We start from the raw sequence: 17898 nt of genomic DNA, 5'->3' as shown, positions 1-17898 counted from the left end.
CTAGACTCAAAGGCTCACAAGACCACTCTCAAACACACACGAGTATGATCACACTACTACCACTACCACTACCACTACCACACACACACACATGAATATGATCACACTACTACTACACAACTCTCAAACACACACGAATATGATCACACACAACTCTCAAACAAAAATATGATCACACTACTACTACTACTACTACTACACACACACTTGCACACACACATCTCTGAATTCCTAACACAACTGAATGCAGTTATCCTTAGGTTGCAACCACCCACATACACTTGTTAGAAGCGGTCTAATTTTGCAAATCTACCTTCTTGTGGGCATTTCACTACTCTGTACTACAGATATTCTCTGTACTTTATACTGCACTGCATATGCTTTAAAAGACTACCAAAATGAAGTTGTCAATTCAAAAAAAAAAGGTTCCTTGATTTAAGGTGGTGACCTCAGAGAACATTCAAGCTCTATTGGGTCAATCACTCGACAACTCTCTTGCCTTAGAGTTGTTAAAGATGAAGAATAAGATTGCTATGGTCTTCAAGAGCACACAACAAAAATCACATTCTCCCATATCCTACTTGTTCTCCGGTTAGCAAAAGATACATCTTATGAAGACTCTAGCACCACGACTTATTGAAGAAGACAGGGGACTAAAAGAGGAAAATGACACAAGCATTGATCCTAACATTGCTTTAATAAGAAGACAGAAAGAGAAGAAAGGGAGCGAGATCAAACATTAGTATTGTCAGAGACTTGAGCACAAAGAAGCTCAGTGCTCCAAGAAAATGGAATAGGAACAAGAAAAGCACCATGGAGAACTTGAAGAAGAAAGAGAGAAGATAGTAGCCACCGCCAAAATTCATGGTCTTCCTCTTGATGAGAATGATAATGAATGGGTGAATGCCGATCGATTTCTAAATCATTCAAGTATGCAAGTCACGACACTCTACCCAAGATGTCCCCCAAATGATGTACTAATTGTGTGTGTTTTTTACTTGTGTGAGTTTGCAAAAAGGGGCCTTAAACATATAAAAGGTTTCCAAGTTATTTCTCATCTTCTACATGAGTGCAAGCACTTGCACCTAGTAAGATGAGAATGATAATGAATGGGTGAATGAGGATGAATCGATTTCTAAATCCTTTAAGTTAGATGAAAATAATAATAAATGGGTGAATAAGGATGAATCGCTTTCCAAATCATTTAAGTATGTGAGTCACTACACTCTACCCACGATGCCCCCCAAATATCGTAATAATAATGTGTGTTTTACTTGTGTGAGTTTGCAAAAAGGGGCCTTGATCATATAAAAGGTCTTCCACTTATTTCTCACCTTCTACATGAGTGCAAGCACTTGCACCTAGTAAGATAAAAGGATTGGAGCAAGAGGTAGGGGAAGAGGGGAGGGAACACACTATTTTTGCGAAGGTGCCCTTGAAGTTTGCAGCTTTGATGGAGCTCACTTATCATGCCTTGTTGACCTAAGGTCCGAGTGTTGGCACTGATGGTGTGCAATCCGAAGGCCACCATTGATGTTGCTAGAAACCCTATTGATCATGACTCGCCATCTAATCGCAAAGGTGGTGTTAGGGATTAGGAGTTAAATGCGTGCAAGGAGGCCCTTGTATTAGCGTGCCAATATTTGCTTGTGTTTGAAAATGATCTTGTGAGAGATTGTGTGGTGTGTGCTTTGAGTGTATGAAAGATCAAGTGATCTTTGAGTCTAGATAGGACTAAGATTGAGTGGGTGATGTAAGCTCAAGTGACCTAAGCAATGAGGTAAATAGGCTTGGACAAGCCTATGAGGCTACAAATCAATGTACAAGTTGAGCATGTTCCATTGTTGCCATGATCTGCTCCTCATCCATGTTGCTCTCCTTTCTTCCACCTTGATGCACTCTCACTCTATTCTCTAACACTGATTCCTTTGCGCAAAACGAAACACCCAAAGTACGACAAAGGCAAGAAATGAGCAACGTGTAGCAATACCTTCGTCAAGGAATTTGAATTGCCTCAAGCAGGCAGTATCCAAGGTGTCATCCTAGCTTAATGTGCATACCTCAATCAAGATATGGAGAGCATCGCCTTCTTGGAAACCCTTGTGACAAGGAAGAGAGTGGACGTCCGATACCTTGATTTAGGTATGGAAAAGAGGCCCTTGTTAGCAAGCTATGTTGCATAATGCCTCAATTGAGGTTTGGGAAAAGCCTATGTGACTTGTGGTGAAAAATGATGTATTACATGGATCCATGAAAGAAAGTGATGTGCAAGCCAATATCTTGACCTTGTTGGCAACTCATATGGCATAAATAACTAGTGCACTCGATTGAATTTACAATCTGCATGGCAACAAACACCTCCAAGGCATTTTCATCGATTACAAGTAGAGGATCATGTGTCTTTAAGGAGCTAATGTAGAACTATGTATGAAGATCATGCATGGCATCATGGCATGCGATGCAATAAGGCTGGAGAAATGAGGCCATGCAACCATGGGCGTGCACCTCTTCATTACCACCTTGATCCATATCTAATCCTCACTTTTTGGGAGAGCCACATTTAAAAGCTTCCACATATTGATGTGAAGCCGTTTTCAATCTCCCACCACCTCCATTTAATGCTAATCTTGTGGAGCCCCCCCCCCCCCCCCCCCACACACACACACACACACATATATATAGAGAGAGAGAGAGAGAGAGAATTGAAAAGGATTTTACTCAAAAGTATTAAGGGGAAAGGAAAAGAGAAAGAGAAAGACGAAACCCTACTTAAATTGAAAAAGGATGTGAAAATGAATGAAAATAGAAAGGAATTAAAGTGAAAGGTTTCAAAACCAAAATTTTGAGAAAGGTATAATAAGAGAACATAATCTAGATTAAAATTAAAAGAGGAATTAAATTAGCATGCATTAGTTAATTGAAATTTCAAGAGTCCTTAGGTAACATGTCTTAGCTTTCTTGAGTTTTAAAAGTTTGGTTTTAATTGTTAATATTCATTGAAAGGTTTTCTTAGCACAATTTGCTAGGACCTATAAATTGCCTTTAGGAAAGCTAGTGGAAGACTAACATCACAACAAGGACCTACATAAGGACTTATCGACCACCCTAAGGAGGGCCTAAAGCCTAAGGATCTACATTATGACCTATGGAAGACCCAAAAGGACCGTATAGCTAAAGCAAAGTTATCTATTCATTATTGTGTTTGTACATACATTCCTTATTGGCTCAATATTTCCGTGTCTCTAATCTTTCTACCAGGCCTCTTATGCCGAGTTTGGGCAACTCACCAAATTTTATGAAAACAGCAAATGGAGAAGGAAAATTGGATGTTGTAAAGCAAATTTGAAAGACAAAAGGAGAAAAGCATAAAGGACTCTCTATGATTTTGTTAACATGTTACACAGAAGCTTGAAAAGCAGTCCAAAAGTGTGATGGATGTATAAACACTCAGTCATTATAGTCACTCATATCCCATCACCAACCCCCAGTCATCGTTCTACCACCCCTGGTTCAGTCCAGGGACCAGTCCTATGGTTATCTTTGCCCCTTTTGCCGCTACCTCCTCACTAGTGCTCCAGCGCGCCTTTGGCATAAATTCTACCCTCTTGGACATCCCAGCTTTAGAAGAACTGCATTAACACCGCAAGAAGCAGCAACGCCAACAAGCCTGAACCAAGTAATCACCAAGAACCAGCTTTCTAGCCATCAATTATCAATCAAGCGCATGCAATCTCAGAATCTGAGAGAATTTGAAAAAGCTTACAAGTTAGGTGCCAGGAAAAAGTGTTATGGATTTCAGAATCAGGTACAATCCACATCCTTTCAGCCACTTGCTTCCTTATACAATAAAGCAGCAAGCCATAATTTGGCGATTTCAAACATTTCCCTCCCTCCATCCTTTGTAATATACCATGCTGATTGGATAGATACCACCTATAATCAGGGAAGCCTTGATTTTAAAAATCAGCTTAGACAAGTTCAATATATCCATCTCATAAATCGATCATTTTGTTAGAGGCCTTGAATGAGATATATTACTGTTAATTTTAGGATTCGGAGCTCTAGACAACCTTTCTAGACATAAGATGTTCAAATTACCCCACAAGAAACACCTTTGTAGAAAAACTTGCATAATCTCACATTTCTAGCGATAACATACTCATCATAATTGATCCTTCATAAAACAATCCACATCACCTTCGGTTCAAACTTTCCTTGTTTTCTCTTTTGTACTTCAAACCAATCTCTGATCTCCATTTTAGTGGGGTAATCAAGTTTCGAAGTCTCTGCATAAAGATCACATCATCCGCAATGGGACAGTAGATCCCGATTGCTAGCTGCCCCACATATAACGATGGTAATGTCAGAGATGCTGAACAAGGCCACTTGTTGGCTGTGTGGAAACATAATGTAGGGGCATGAGAAGAGATCAAAGATCAACATACAAGACAATCCTCATGCACAAGAGACTCATGCCAATAGACACCATATAGACAGTGCATCCAAGCTGGATGCTCAAAGTCATCAGGTGCAAGTATAGCACTCTGACATTCAATAGCTGCTATGGAGCCTCTTTTTTTAGTTCAAGGTGCAAGTATACCACTCTGAGGTTCAATAGCTGCTATGGAGCCTCTTTGTTTAGTCCAAGGGCTGGCTTGAGTACAGATGGGTCAACTCTGCAACGGTGTGGCCTGATATGAGGACGTGGGAGAGTGACACCTGCAGAAAAATGTGGGAGACTGAAATCACATGGGCAGAAGTTATGCATGCCATGTGGCAGGACTACTGGCTCCATGGACTGCCATGTGGGACACCCGTGACTGCCACATGGGCCGCAGACAGGCCATCCACCTTGGGCTTGTTTGAACCCTAGCTCAGGGCCAAGCAAAGTCCATGTGCTCAATCAGAGCAAGGAAGGCTGGCCCAAAAGGCACACAAATGGGCTGGCATTGGGCCCTAAAAAGGCTGCAAGAAAAGGCCTGGTTGGCCACATCAGGTCAGCCAGGTAGCAGACCCAGGTTGGCCAGCAGACAGTCAGCCAGGGCAAAGCAGACGGATCGGCCCCTTCGTGTAAGTCAGCCCAAGACAAAAAAGTCGGGTGCAATCGGGGGTGGAAAGAGAGGGGCAGACCAGCCATTCCTCCCCTGTAAAAGGAGGGTTTATTTGTACATTTTACAGCCCCCTATGTCCCCTTCTGCAGCCATATAGTGCCTTTTCGCTCTCCTCCTCTTGGGCCTCAATGGTCTGAGAGATGGTAAGATGAGAAATCAGAGCACTGCATAGATGGAAATTATGCCTTCCACCTTATCCCTCTGATCTGGAGTAGACCTCCCCACATGTCTCGAGATATGGAGATAGATAGATAGAGATAGAGATAGAGATAGAAGGGGGGGGGGGGGGGGGGGGGGGGGAGGGGTTCGGAAGCTGCAATAGTACAAAGACCCTTGTCTTTCTAGTCTCGTCTCGTCTCGATAGGCTGACTTCCAGTATAGCCACAGAAGTGATGTTGGGCTTTGTGGTCTTTGGTGAGTGTCTGTGTGTCTTGTCCTATGTATGACTCCGAGAAGTTCCATGGCTCTGACCACAAGGTGCCATTACAATTCCAAACCGTGCAGGTCAAGGTTTGGGTCCTCTCAGTCTCATAGACCCTGCCTTCCGAGGTATGTGTGTCAACAGATGGTGGTCTAGGACTACTCGATAGTCATCCATCTTGTACCACTGTCTGCTATCTTGCTGTTTTAAGAGGGTCCGTGTCTCCCGCCTCATCCATGTGGATTTGTGAGCGATCTGGAAGAGCTGCATGCTTGCACAGTGCCACTAGTTGAGCCTGGAAATCTCTGAATTGTATCACTTGGCCTCAACTTAGATCATAAGAAAGTCCTGCCAAAGATTGTGTATCTGGTGCTTCTACTCAGCCTATCGAGCTCGCAGGCGGTGCATCTCTGTGAGGAGTTTCTATAAGAGATTTAGGGGGACCCGGGGCTTCTCTGGTGGATATGTGCAAAGTAGGGAAGGGGTGAGGGCGGAGGGTGCTGGAGAAAGCCTAGTAGTCTTGGACAAGGAAGTCTGGTATGGCATGGGAATCGGAGGGAGGTGAGACTAGGGAGGGGAGTAAATACACTGTGTGAGAGGTAGAGGGCCAGAGGCAGAGATTGGGGTGATCCGGGGGACCATCGAAGGAGCCCCAAGGCTAGAGAGTTGTTAAGTGTCTTGGGGCATGAGGTATATCCCTAGTAGGGCTGAGATAGTGCCGTCCCTGTATGTGGCGGTTCTCACGTCTAGAGACCTCATGTTTTGCCAAGGAACTTCAAGAGGATGGTGAGATGTGCCACTATTATACACTTATTTTAAGCTGTTTGGATCACTCACTTGATTCTTGAAGGGTCGCATGAGCTCAAGGCAGTCGCAAGTACTCAATAGGGTCGCATTCTTTGATAGAGATCACACTGTTTGCAAAAGTTGGCTGCATCTTTGAGGTCGTCCACCATAAACCAGCTTGCATTACATTCTAGCCATTATCTAGGAGCCAAAGTAACCACTTGGTGAGCTTCCTCAAAGTATTAAGTGTCTTTCACATGATCATACATGTCCTACTATTAAAAAAAACCACCAAGCTTTAAGTGCAACTTTGCATGTTTCATCTCGAGGCATTTCCTCTAGAATCAACAAGTACCACATTTGGCTCCTCGTGGTAGAGGTTTACCACTTCGATCTCAAAGAAGGTGCATCTACTCCACAATGAGCTTCATCGAGCTAATGTATTATTTTCTAATTAAACTCTTGCAATAAGAGGATCCATCTTACAAACCATCCTTTTATCGTCATTTTGTTGGCCAAAGGAGAAGTGGAGGTTGCCAAGGAGTCTAGAGAACTCAGCCTCATGCTACAGATCCCTACCATGAATCATGAAGATAAACTACTCCCATATGCTCCTCTCAGCAACGAGAAAGAGGCTCTGCACTGCTTGTCCATATGCTCCTCTCAGCAACGAGAAAGAGGCTCCGCCTTGCTTGTCCTCCCCAAACTCTAGATTATTGAAGTCTCCTCCAACAATCCAAGAATCTACTTTTAGAGGATCAGTCAACAACCTCCAAAAAGCTAGGTGTTGTTGTCTATAAGCAAGGGCATAAACATTCAAATTATTGAATCTGGAATCACCCAACCGTAACTCCTTCCATATTTCCCTCCCTGTGATTAACTCACACTAATCATAAACATCTGCAACCATCACATGTGAGACCCAGATGAAAAACCCTCCGCTCCTGCCTGCTGCTGGGAACCGCGCCTTTGGGCCTCGGCCTAGGAGTAGATGGCCTTTGCATCTGACATATTATGCTGAGAACATATGAATCATAAGGAAATCCACTCGCCGTCCTACCACTGCCCTCTGCAACTCCTAGCGAGTATCAGATGCTTGGTTGCTACCACACATGGTCATGAAGCCCATGCACGTTCTAGCTCACTATGGTCCAACTCATGGTGAGGAGGAGAGAGAGAGAGAGAGAGAGAGAACAAAGCTCGTTTATGAGTGGGAGCCTACACCACAACTTCAAATTTCTGTGTTTCGAAGGATTCTTGGAGGGAGATTGTCAGAGCGGCAACGTATCAAGGGCATCACCTGCCTTCAAGGCCCATTGCATCATGAAGGAGACATCGGCCCCAAACTATTTGCGTGAGCTGCTCCTCTAGTCCCAACGGAATCACTCCCATGGCCATGCCTGTGCTCGGACTATCTACCGAGAACCAAGCTAGAAAGTAGCTGAATCCCCATGGGTGAGCCACAAATTGATCCCCTAGGGACCCACCCATGCCTCCATCATGCGGTACGTCTGCTCTCCCATCATACAATCAAACAAAGAAGGGGTCCACTTCAGCTCTCCCGTGGAGGCAAAGTGGAAACCACAGAAAGGACAAGTGTGGGAACCAACCACACCAATGGAACCACCCTTCAGGGCTGCAAGATCAACACCATCATCAGTAGAGCAAAAGGAAACGCGTCCAAAATCTCTAGTTAGTTCTATGAACCAAGCCTCTGAAACTCCCTTGGCGGGAGGGCGAGGCCGCGGACCTAGAAAGTGAGAGAACAAACTACCTCATTCAGGCTTCTTCAAGGAGGTGGAGCCTGTACGAGAGAAGAGGACTGTGACTGGGAAGAAGAGGCCCCAGCTCGGGGGGGAGAGAGAGACAGAGAGAGAGAAGACTCGGCCACACCCTTGCCCAATCGTTTGGGGTTTGGGCCGAGTCTAGAAGAGAAGCGAGAGGAGGTGAGAGCGGCCGAAACTGCTACAAAGGAATGAGGAGAGGAGGCGGGAGATGGACAGGTAGTGAGAGTGACTACGGCACAAATAGAAGGCGGACAAAGAGGGGGCGAAGAAGAGGGAGGGAGGGGCTGAGTAAGAGGGGTACTTGGGTGCTCTGAGCCCCTGTCGCCATCCTCTGCGGTTCAAGAGCGAAGTGCTAGGGCATCCTCCAATTGCTTCCCCTGGGATTGGGAAGCTGCCTCACGTTTTGCCCTCACTTGCTCACGGAGCCTATGCGCTAGGCTTCTTGCACTCCACCTTAGTCCAGGCCCCCCAACAAGGCAAGCCAAGGGGTCTGAGACTCCACCCTATGTCTAGACTCGCGCTGCATTCTCTCAAAGCGGGCTGCCCTTTGTTCTTGATGAGGCTGAGGAGGGGTCATGCCCACACCCTTTGACAATCACGAGCCAAATGTCCCGTCTATCTACACCACACGCATTGCCCTAGCAGCCCCAAGATCTCGATGTGTTGCCCCAAGTCTCCACCATCAAGTGTCTCAACAAGGAGGATCTCCTCTAGTAGGGTCTTTGGGCACTCAACTATCAACTTGAGGCAGAGCATGCTATCATCTGCTACCACTCATACTACAATCTTGTTAGATATCAACCAACAGAGGGTACGCAAAGCGGAAGACTAATAGAATAGCCCAAGAGCTCACATAGTGTGTGGTGTGGGTGGAATCACAAACTTCTTTACTTAACGTGCTTCACATAGATGTGCAAAATAATAAATAGACAATGCTCCATAGAGATATAGGACCAACAAAATATCTCCGTCCAATGGACACAACACAACAGAGGCCCAAAGTCCCACCAAACCGAAAAGATGATGTCCTACTACCTCCGAGACACTCCTAGATCCCTGAGTCCGCGTGCTCCGTCTCGAGCATATGTAGACCTGAGTCTCCGTGTCTGATCCCTCCACCTTGCTGCCTGGGTGTACAGCCTAGGTGGGCAGCTTCCAGCGAGCTATGTCTGCAGCTCCTCAGCCTTCTTTGTCCTCTTGGAAGTGGGCCCAAAGGATGCTGAACTGTTGCTCCTCAAAGGCTGCTCCAGAGATGATGTAGAGTGCCCCCAAGGGGCCCCAAAAATACCAACCCCCCCCAAGCCAAATTGCCGACTCAGGGGGTCTGTTCCAGCCGACATTTGCAGGCTGACCAGCCCTAACCAGCTGACCTGCTGGTCGGCCTGGTTGGCTGGCTCCCCTGCCCTATATAAGGGCTTATGCCAAGGGTCGCCACTAAGAATCAAATCACAACGAGTAGAAAAGGGAGGCTAAAGAAAGGAAAAAAGGCTCTCAACTAAGAAAAGGAGGTACAAGCCTTCCCCTCCCTAGGCCTGGAGGAGATTAGGCAGTTAGGGCTGTTCCCAAGGAAAGGACAGCAAAAAAGGGCGAAAGAGAGGCCAAAAGACTGAGCTGGAGCTTGAAGGAACCAACAAACAAGACTTGCTCTTCCCAAGAAGGACTCACAACCAAGAAGCCACCCTCCAACTGAAGAAAATCTGTGTGGGAGAAGCCCAAGCTGTAAAGTGCCAATTAGGGGGGCCTGAGGACTACCGAGGACCCAGCCACGAACAAGGCTTGGAAGACCAGCTCAGGCTGAGAGCTATACAATGCTGAATGCGAGTCCATGATAGAGGATATATTAAGAACCCTCAAAGTAGAAACATAGAAAAAAAAACGACGACAGCATAGAGATTGGAAACTGAACTATATTGCACGAAGGAAACAAGGAAATCCAAATGAACTCTCCCCATCCCTACGGGGCTTGTTGGAATTACATTGTGAAGGACAAGTTGTACTATCATACCATGACATCGAGCCATGAAATACACAAGGCAAGTAGCAGCCGCTGCAATCACGGACCATGAATAACAAGAATCAGCCAAGAAGATGGCACCACAAATTGAGGGCAAATCACAAAAGCACCCCACACGATAAAGTCGTCTCTCCTCGCAAAGGCCTGCATACGTAGCCATGCAAACTTTCCACGTGCTGACTGACATAGCAACCTCTCTTATTGCATGCTAACAACTAACCCTGTCAAAGGTTTGGCACTGCGCTCTTCATAGATGTAATCAACCAACTCACGTTTCCACTCATGAAACCCACCATGGGTCATGGCCCCAATCAACAAGAGACCACACACTTCTTAACAAGAGAAGAGGTGGCTAGGAGATGCCAAGCGAGACCTTGGCTTTTGCTGAACTACACTCATAAACTAGTCACATAAAATGATAGAGATATATCAAGAACACTTGAAGTAGAAACATAGAAAGAGTCGACAATATGGAGATTGGAAACTAAACTAAATTGCATGATAAAACAGACAAGGAAATCCAAAGGAACTCTCCCCATCCCTACAGGGCTTGCTGGAGTTACATTGTGAAGAACAAGTTGTACTACCATACCATGACAGTGAGCCATGAAATAGACAAGTAGACGAGACTAGTAGCAGCCATTGGATCACGGATAGGAATCACAGATGGATAGCAAGAATCAGCTAAGAAGATGGCGCCACAAATTGAGGAGTGCAAACCACCAAAGCACTCCACGTGATAAAGTCAAAATCTCTAGAAATGTGAATCGCTTTTGTGTATTTGGGACATTGATAGATCCACTCCTCCACATGTGGCTCTTCAAGCTAATATGGCAGGAATGCCATCCAACAGGTTTTTCCCAAATTAAAATGGGGTAAATTTGCAAGTATGTTGATAAATTTAGACATAGGCAATCTGAATGTCCACAGCTTTTATAGAAACCTGCCCATGCTAATAGACGGCCAAATGATGCTTCTGTGAGAAAAATGGAAGAGAGCCAAGAGTGAGCAAGATAGAGAGTGAGCTGAACGTAGGTCACTCCCAAAGTGTACTAAATGAAGTGAAGTACAATGAAAGAGACAAAAAAGAGATGAGGGTTTTGTCTAAGTGACAAAACCCTATCTAATCACTAACCGTAGTTAGAGATTAGACTGTGGTTAGGAAAAAAAACCTCTAAAAGGGAAAAGTACCCCTAACCCCCTTATTACATTACATTGGCCACTGCCTAGAATATAATAATAATTCTAACACCCCCTTGTAGTGCCAATGTGGTGTACAAGGTAGTGATCAATCACCAAAACGAGATAAGTTTAGGGCACTGCGAAATGCCTCAAACTTCTCACGTGGAAGTGCTTTGGTGAAGATGTCTGCAACATTGTCATGTGTTGACACATAGATCATATTGATCTCCCCTGCATGCAACTTCTCTATGACATAATGATAATGAACCTCAATGTGCTTTGTGTGAGCATGAAACACAGAATACTTTGCCAGTCCTAGAGCTCTCTGACTATCAGTGAGAATTGGAGAAGGACCCTCCAATAAGAGACGAAGATCAGCGAACAAACATCGCAACCAAGCACACTCAACTATCACTGTGAAAGCTGCCATGTACTCAACTTCACATGAGGAAGTAGCCACTGTAGATTGCTTCTTGCTCGGCCAAGAAATGCAAGCTTTGTCCAAAAAGAAACAATTACCACTAGTGGACTGTCTAGTATCATAGTCTCCAACCCAATCTGAACCACTGTAAGCATGCATCTGCAAGTCACCCCCCTGGGAAACATCAAGCCAAAAGACTTTGTGCCTTGCAAATAATGGAAGATGCGTTTTACAACCTGCCAATGTGTTGTCTTTGGGCTGTGCATATATCTTCTCACCTGAGATACTGCATACTGAATATTGGGCCGTGTATTACACAAGTAGATGAGGCATCCAACAACCTGGCTGTAAAGTGTAGCATCCACTGATTCACCTGCATCATACATAGTAAGCTTCAGCCCCGGCTCCATGGGAGTGCCTATAGGCTTACAATCATGCATGTTGAACCTATCCAAGAGCTTCTACAAATACTTGGATTGATACATAACAATGCAACGCTTGTCTTGTATAAACTGGATCCCCAAATAAAATTTTAACATGCCCAAATCTGTCATGTCAAATTCAGCTTTCAACTCATCTTTGAAATCTGCAATTATATCCTCGTTTGACCAAGTGAGCAACATGTCATCTACATAAAGAATGATGACCAAAATATCCCCCCCATCCTTCTTGATGTAGAGGGTGCTTTCCGTGGAACTATTATGTAATCCCTTACGTGCCAGGAATGCAGTGCCAGGAATGCATCTATCTTGGCACACCATGCACGTGGGACTTGTTTCAGCCCATATAAAGCTTTGTTAAGCTTGCAAACCTGAAGTACATTGCCAGAAAGTTCAAATTCAAGAGGTTGTTTGACATAAACCTCTTCCTACAAGTTCCCACTTTCTACGAGTCCCCATTAAGAAAAGCTGTTTTTATGTCCAACTGATGGACATTCCACACAAAATTTGCAACCATTGCAATAACTGACCGTATGATGGTCATCCAAGATGTAGGAGCAAAAGTCTCCTCATAATCTATGCCCTTCTTCTGTGCATAGCCTCTGGCAACCAGCCTTGCCTTGTACCTGTCAATAGACCCATCTAGCTTCCTTTTTACCTTGAAAATCCACTTGGTACCAATGGCATGCTTACCTAGTGGCAAATCCACGACATCCCAAGTCTGATTTTTCTCTATGGACTGCAACTCATTGTGCATGGCATGCATCCAATGCACATTATCCTTTGCTTCTCCAAAAGAGTCAAGCTCCTCTTCATCAAGAAGAGTCCCTGCATAAGCTGTCTCAACTGAAAGAGCCCCCCCTGCGTGCCTACGAGTCCTGCCACGAAATGGGGCCTCAAGCCTACTCTCTTTGAGAGTCTGTAGTGACCAATTCAGGAATGTTTTGGCTGCGTGTATCTCTTGAATCTCTTGCCTGACAACTTAATCCACACCTTGTGGAGGTACAAAATCAACGGTGGCTGAATTAGGGCATGTGGATCAAGAGGAGGTTGCTGTAAATTCTGATTTTCAGCATGAACTTCAGCCGGGGCACTAAATGCTATAGGAAGCGTCCCCTCAAAAACATCATCTGAAGAAGCTGGAATCTAAAATCGAATCTGAAATTCAGCATGTGTATGTGCTGAATTTTCAGAGAATATAGCATCTCTACTAACAAAAATCTTGCGTGAAGCAAGATTGTAAAGACGATAGCCTTTGCTTTATGAACTATACCCCACAAAAATGCATTTAAGTGCCTTATCTGACAACTTGTGTCTAAATTCCACACACACGTGGGCATATGCAACACAACCAAAAATTCTGAAATGATCCACTGAAGGCTTTCTCCCATGCCATGCCTCATAGGGAGTGACTGTCTTCAAAGCCTTTGTGGAAGCCCAATTCAAAACATAGTTGGCACACACGAGGCCTTCAAGCCAAAACCTGCGATGCAACTTTTTACTAGTAAGCATGCATCTATCCATCTCCATAAGAGAACGATTCTTCCGCTCAGCTTTGCCATTCTATTGAGATGTAAGCCTCACTGTAAGCTGATGCGTGATGCCTTTCTGCTTCAAAAATGCCTCAAACTCATGAGACATATACTCCCCCCCCTCGATCTGTGTGAAATGTCTGCACCTTGAGTCTTGTATCATTCTCAACCATAGCCACAAAGTGTTTGAAATGCATAAACACTTCTGATTTTGCCTTAAGACCATAGACCCAAGTGTAGTTGGTGAAGTCATCTATGAATGTAACATAATAAAGATAACCCTCAAAAGCAAGTGTCCTCATGGGACCGCAAACATCACTATGAATAAGCTGTCATTTCCGTGTAGCTTTCACTGCACTATCCTTTTTGAAAGGAAATCTATGCATCTTGCCAAGGATGCAACCTTCACATGCATGAGGAGAAGGTGACTCTAAAGGAGGCAATGCATCAACGATATCATGCTTCTGTAGTGCCATTAAGCTGCCATAACTCATGTGCCCATACCTGGCATGCCATAACTCCGTTTTGTATATCATAGCAGTGGGAGTGCTCACTGATAATGCAAGATCGGATCTTTTTTCATATAAATCAAGCTGAAAAAGACCCTGATACAAAGTGCCAGACAACATCAAAGCATAGTCATTCTCTTTGTCTCTGACTGCACACTTAGCATCATCAAATACGACCTAAAATCCTCCTCTATTAAGAGAGGACACTGAAAGCAAATTCTTCTTTATGCCTGGCACATAGAGAACATCTGTAATCCTGAAATTTGTGCCATCAGTGGATGTGAGAATAATGCATCCCACTCCACACACTGAATAAAAATAATTATTTGCACAAGTCACCTTCTTTCTATTAGTGGAGGATGCAAAGATGCAAACAAGCTCTTCTTAGAAGTGATGTGCTTTGAAGCACCACTGTCAAAATACCAAGTATTCAATGTCTCATTGACACTGAGAGAGCATGCATCCTTTGAAGGATCGTAACTGCAAGTCAATAAAGCATAAGGGTCATCATCATTAGTGGCCGTAGCATCTAAACTACTCACTGAAAAATCTGAAGTGCAACATAGAAAGACATAGTGTTCTTCCACAAAGTTGGCTGTAACATCTCCCCCGTCATGAGAATGAGGAGCTGATGCATCTGACACAGCCATACCTGAATTCATTTTCTTCTCTTTAGCTATGCGCTTCTTGCATTCTCCAATATAATGACCTGGCTTCTTGCAGTAGTGACAAATGCAATTCTTTTTCTGCTTATCTACATCACCCTTAGCCTTATAAGAGGGTTGTCCTAAATCAGCTTTATGCTTATGTGAGGGCTGATTGGCATGTTTCTTTTCTTGCCCTTTTCCCTTGGGCTTGAACTTGGAAAGCATGGCATGCTCACCAACCCAGGTTGCCATATTTCTTCGTGTCTGCTCCTCTTGCAACAGAAGTCCTACCAACTCCTGAAAAGAGAGAGGATTGCTACCTCCCATCAATGACAAATTCAGGGAGGTGTGGAAACCAAGATAGGACTCGGGAAGAGAATTCAGAGTGGTGGTAATCATCTCTGAATCCGGAATGACTTCATCAATATTCAGCAATTGCTCCCTCAAATCTTGAAGCTTAGTGAGGTGAGAATTCATGGAATCTCCCTCATCCATATGCGTATGAGAAAGTTCTCGCTTCAGAAAAGAAACTCTGGCATCATTTCTTACTGCAAACATACTCTCAAACATACTCTCTAGTATCTCCCAAGCTGCCTTTAATGTCTTTCATGACCGAATGTGAGGTATAATGAACCTCTGGACAAAGAGAGAAATCACTGATAGAGCTTGTGCATCTCTAGAATCCCATCTTTTATGTTCTGCTGTGGGAGCTCCTGGAGCGGCAGCTTCAACTACTTGTGCCGCATTTTGACCTCTCCCCCTGCCTCCAACTGTAGGAGTGACAGGTGTGGCCACTGTATCTGGTCTTGCTTCATCTCCATTGACATAATCCCAAAGATGTCTGCCAACCAAGATATTGCGAACCATAAAACTCCACAAGGAGTAGTTGGTGCCATCCAACTTATCTTCTTGTGTGAGGACTCCGAACACCTCATTGGGGTTGTTCTGAGCCATTTTTGCCAGATAAACTAAAAAATACAGCAAACTGAACAAGTAAAATCCCTTCCTGGGATGCAAAATGTACAAGTGAAATCTGCCAACGAAAATCTGCCCACAGTGACCAATACTGTCACAGCCTATCAAAGGCTCAAAATGCACCACAGTGCTCTACTGAATGCCCAAAATAGAATCTGCAAAAAGTGGCAAAAGTCTGCAAATTGACTCGTACTAAGTCTAGAAATGCTTGCAAACATCCAAAATGCTCTTTTACCTGCAAAATTGCAACCCAAATGCAAAAGACCCAATTTCTTGCAGGAAATTGCATACAAAAGAGGGCAAAGGGTCTGAAAGCCCCAAATATTGCACAATTTGCACTCTGCCTACAAAAGCCCCAAATTTAACTACAAAATTGCAGTGTAATTGCAAAAGCCCCAAAATTTTGGACAACCTGCAAACCAACTGCAATGTCTTCCCACAAATACAGAATGCCCCAAATTCACAGCAAGATCTAAGCCAAACAATGGCTATCTACAAAAAATGTCTACCAAAAAACCAACTACTAGAGTTCTTGCAGGACTCAAACATGCACAAAAGGTCCTGCAACGGAAGTGTACGGACACCTTCAGCTTGCAACAAGCTGACAGTACGGAACTGTTAGTGTACGAATAACTGTACAAAAGTACGTCAAAATTGACTGTGTGCCAGTCATACTGTTGTACGGACTGAATGGCACACTGTACCGACGGAATGCAGGTGTACGGAGTACGAACAACGGCACCACACATGCGACAAGTCTGTATGACGCAAGAGCTGTACGGTGCATGCAGTACGAACTGCTGGTTTGTACATTGTACAAACGTCGTACGGCATTGACAGAAACATGCGGATATACAAACGGCGTTGTACGTAAGCTGATGGCAATGGAGGTAAACACGCAGATACAGAATCAGTACAGTCGTACGGATTGTACAGACGGAAGTGTTGGAGCTCAAATGCGGGAGCTGAAGTGTAGGAGCGAGGAGCAAGTCCGGGAAGGAGAGTTGCTCTGATACCAAATGTGAGAAAAATGGAAGAGAGCAAGACTGAGCAAGATGGAGAGTGAGTTGAACGTAGGTCACTCCCAAAGTGCACTGAATGAAGTGAAGTACAATGAAAGAGATGAGGGTTTTGTCTAAGTGACAAAATCCTATCTAATCACTAACCGTAGTTAGAGATTAGACTGTGGTTAGGGGGAAAAACCTCTAATAGGGAAAAGTGCCCCTAACCCGCTTATTACATTACATTGGCCACTGCCTAGAATATAATAATAATTCTAATAGCTTCTTTGGCAAAGCCTGCAAAGCAATGCCATGCACTTGTGGTTTAGGGGATGCATCTTCCTCACAATGGCTTAAAAGGCAAGGCTAAAATGTAGGTTACAGCTCCAAAGGCAGGGGACAGAATGCTAGCTAGAGAGAAAGCTTGTTCATCAGGTTGACAATCGCCTAGAAATATATTCAAGCTAAGGACAATAATTAATAGAAATTGTTTGGAGAATGCATCCTTCTCCGAGGAGCCTATGGCAGTTAATGGATTTGGGGTTGGTAGGCTTTGGTCCGCGATGATTGGTGCTGATCCACTATGTTTACAACTTATGTAAGCTATGCCTTTAGATACTCCTATCTCTTTTCCCGACCCAATTTCTAATGATGAGCAAGGGAATGCCTATCAGGAATATACTGACCCGCCACATCGTGGCAACACCATGCAGGTTGAGCTTTAATGTTATGATCCATCCACTTGTTTGTTAATATGTATATACCGATCAAATATTTTATGTACAATTTTCAGGGCCTCTGCAATATAAATAAATGGAGACTGCTTTGGGATTACAATTACTGCTCACTAGCTACATATTGTATGTTTGCAAGAACGTAATCAACACTTTCATGCGGGCCATGAAGGTCTGAGTCTCAAAATCTCAGCTTTTCAGCTCCAGTTTTTTGTTCTGAGTATTTTGAGTTATATAGCTTAGCTTAGCATAGCACTCAGCAAGGCCCCTAGTGTGCCCATTGTTTCAGCCCTTTGAGGGCATGAGTTTCTTTCCATTTGTTGTACTTTGTCCCATAG

The 17898-nt window shown here is 44.2% G+C and overlaps 1 protein-coding gene across 7 annotated transcripts in view; it reads right to left on the bottom strand.

Annotated features, from left to right (window-relative positions):
• Positions 1–3384: 3384 nt before the first annotated feature.
• Positions 3385–17898, bottom strand: part of LOC147901817 (uncharacterized) — a 48419-nt gene continuing 33905 nt past the window's right edge. For 4 of the 7 annotated variants that reach the window (XM_087374977.1, XM_087374979.1, XM_087374982.1 and 1 more), the window contains one exon: positions 3385–3933. In XM_087374977.1, the coding sequence (XP_087231103.1) occupies positions 3823–3933 (111 nt within the window). In that variant the 3' untranslated portion in view covers positions 3385–3822. Of the gene's footprint in view, positions 3934–6463; positions 6520–17898 lie in introns of those variants that run through there. The other 3 variants (XR_015541019.1, XM_087374980.1, XM_087374981.1) reach the window with 3 other exon arrangements.

This window comes from Dipteris shenzhenensis, chromosome 5, assembly GCF_047967505.1.
Source record: "Dipteris shenzhenensis isolate YYH24624 ecotype China chromosome 5, Dip_SZ_1.0, whole genome shotgun sequence".
NCBI classification, from domain to species: domain Eukaryota; kingdom Viridiplantae; phylum Streptophyta; class Polypodiopsida; order Gleicheniales; family Dipteridaceae; genus Dipteris; species Dipteris shenzhenensis.
Note: the sequence above shows the minus strand (reverse complement) of the source record. Positions and strands in the feature narration are given on the sequence as shown.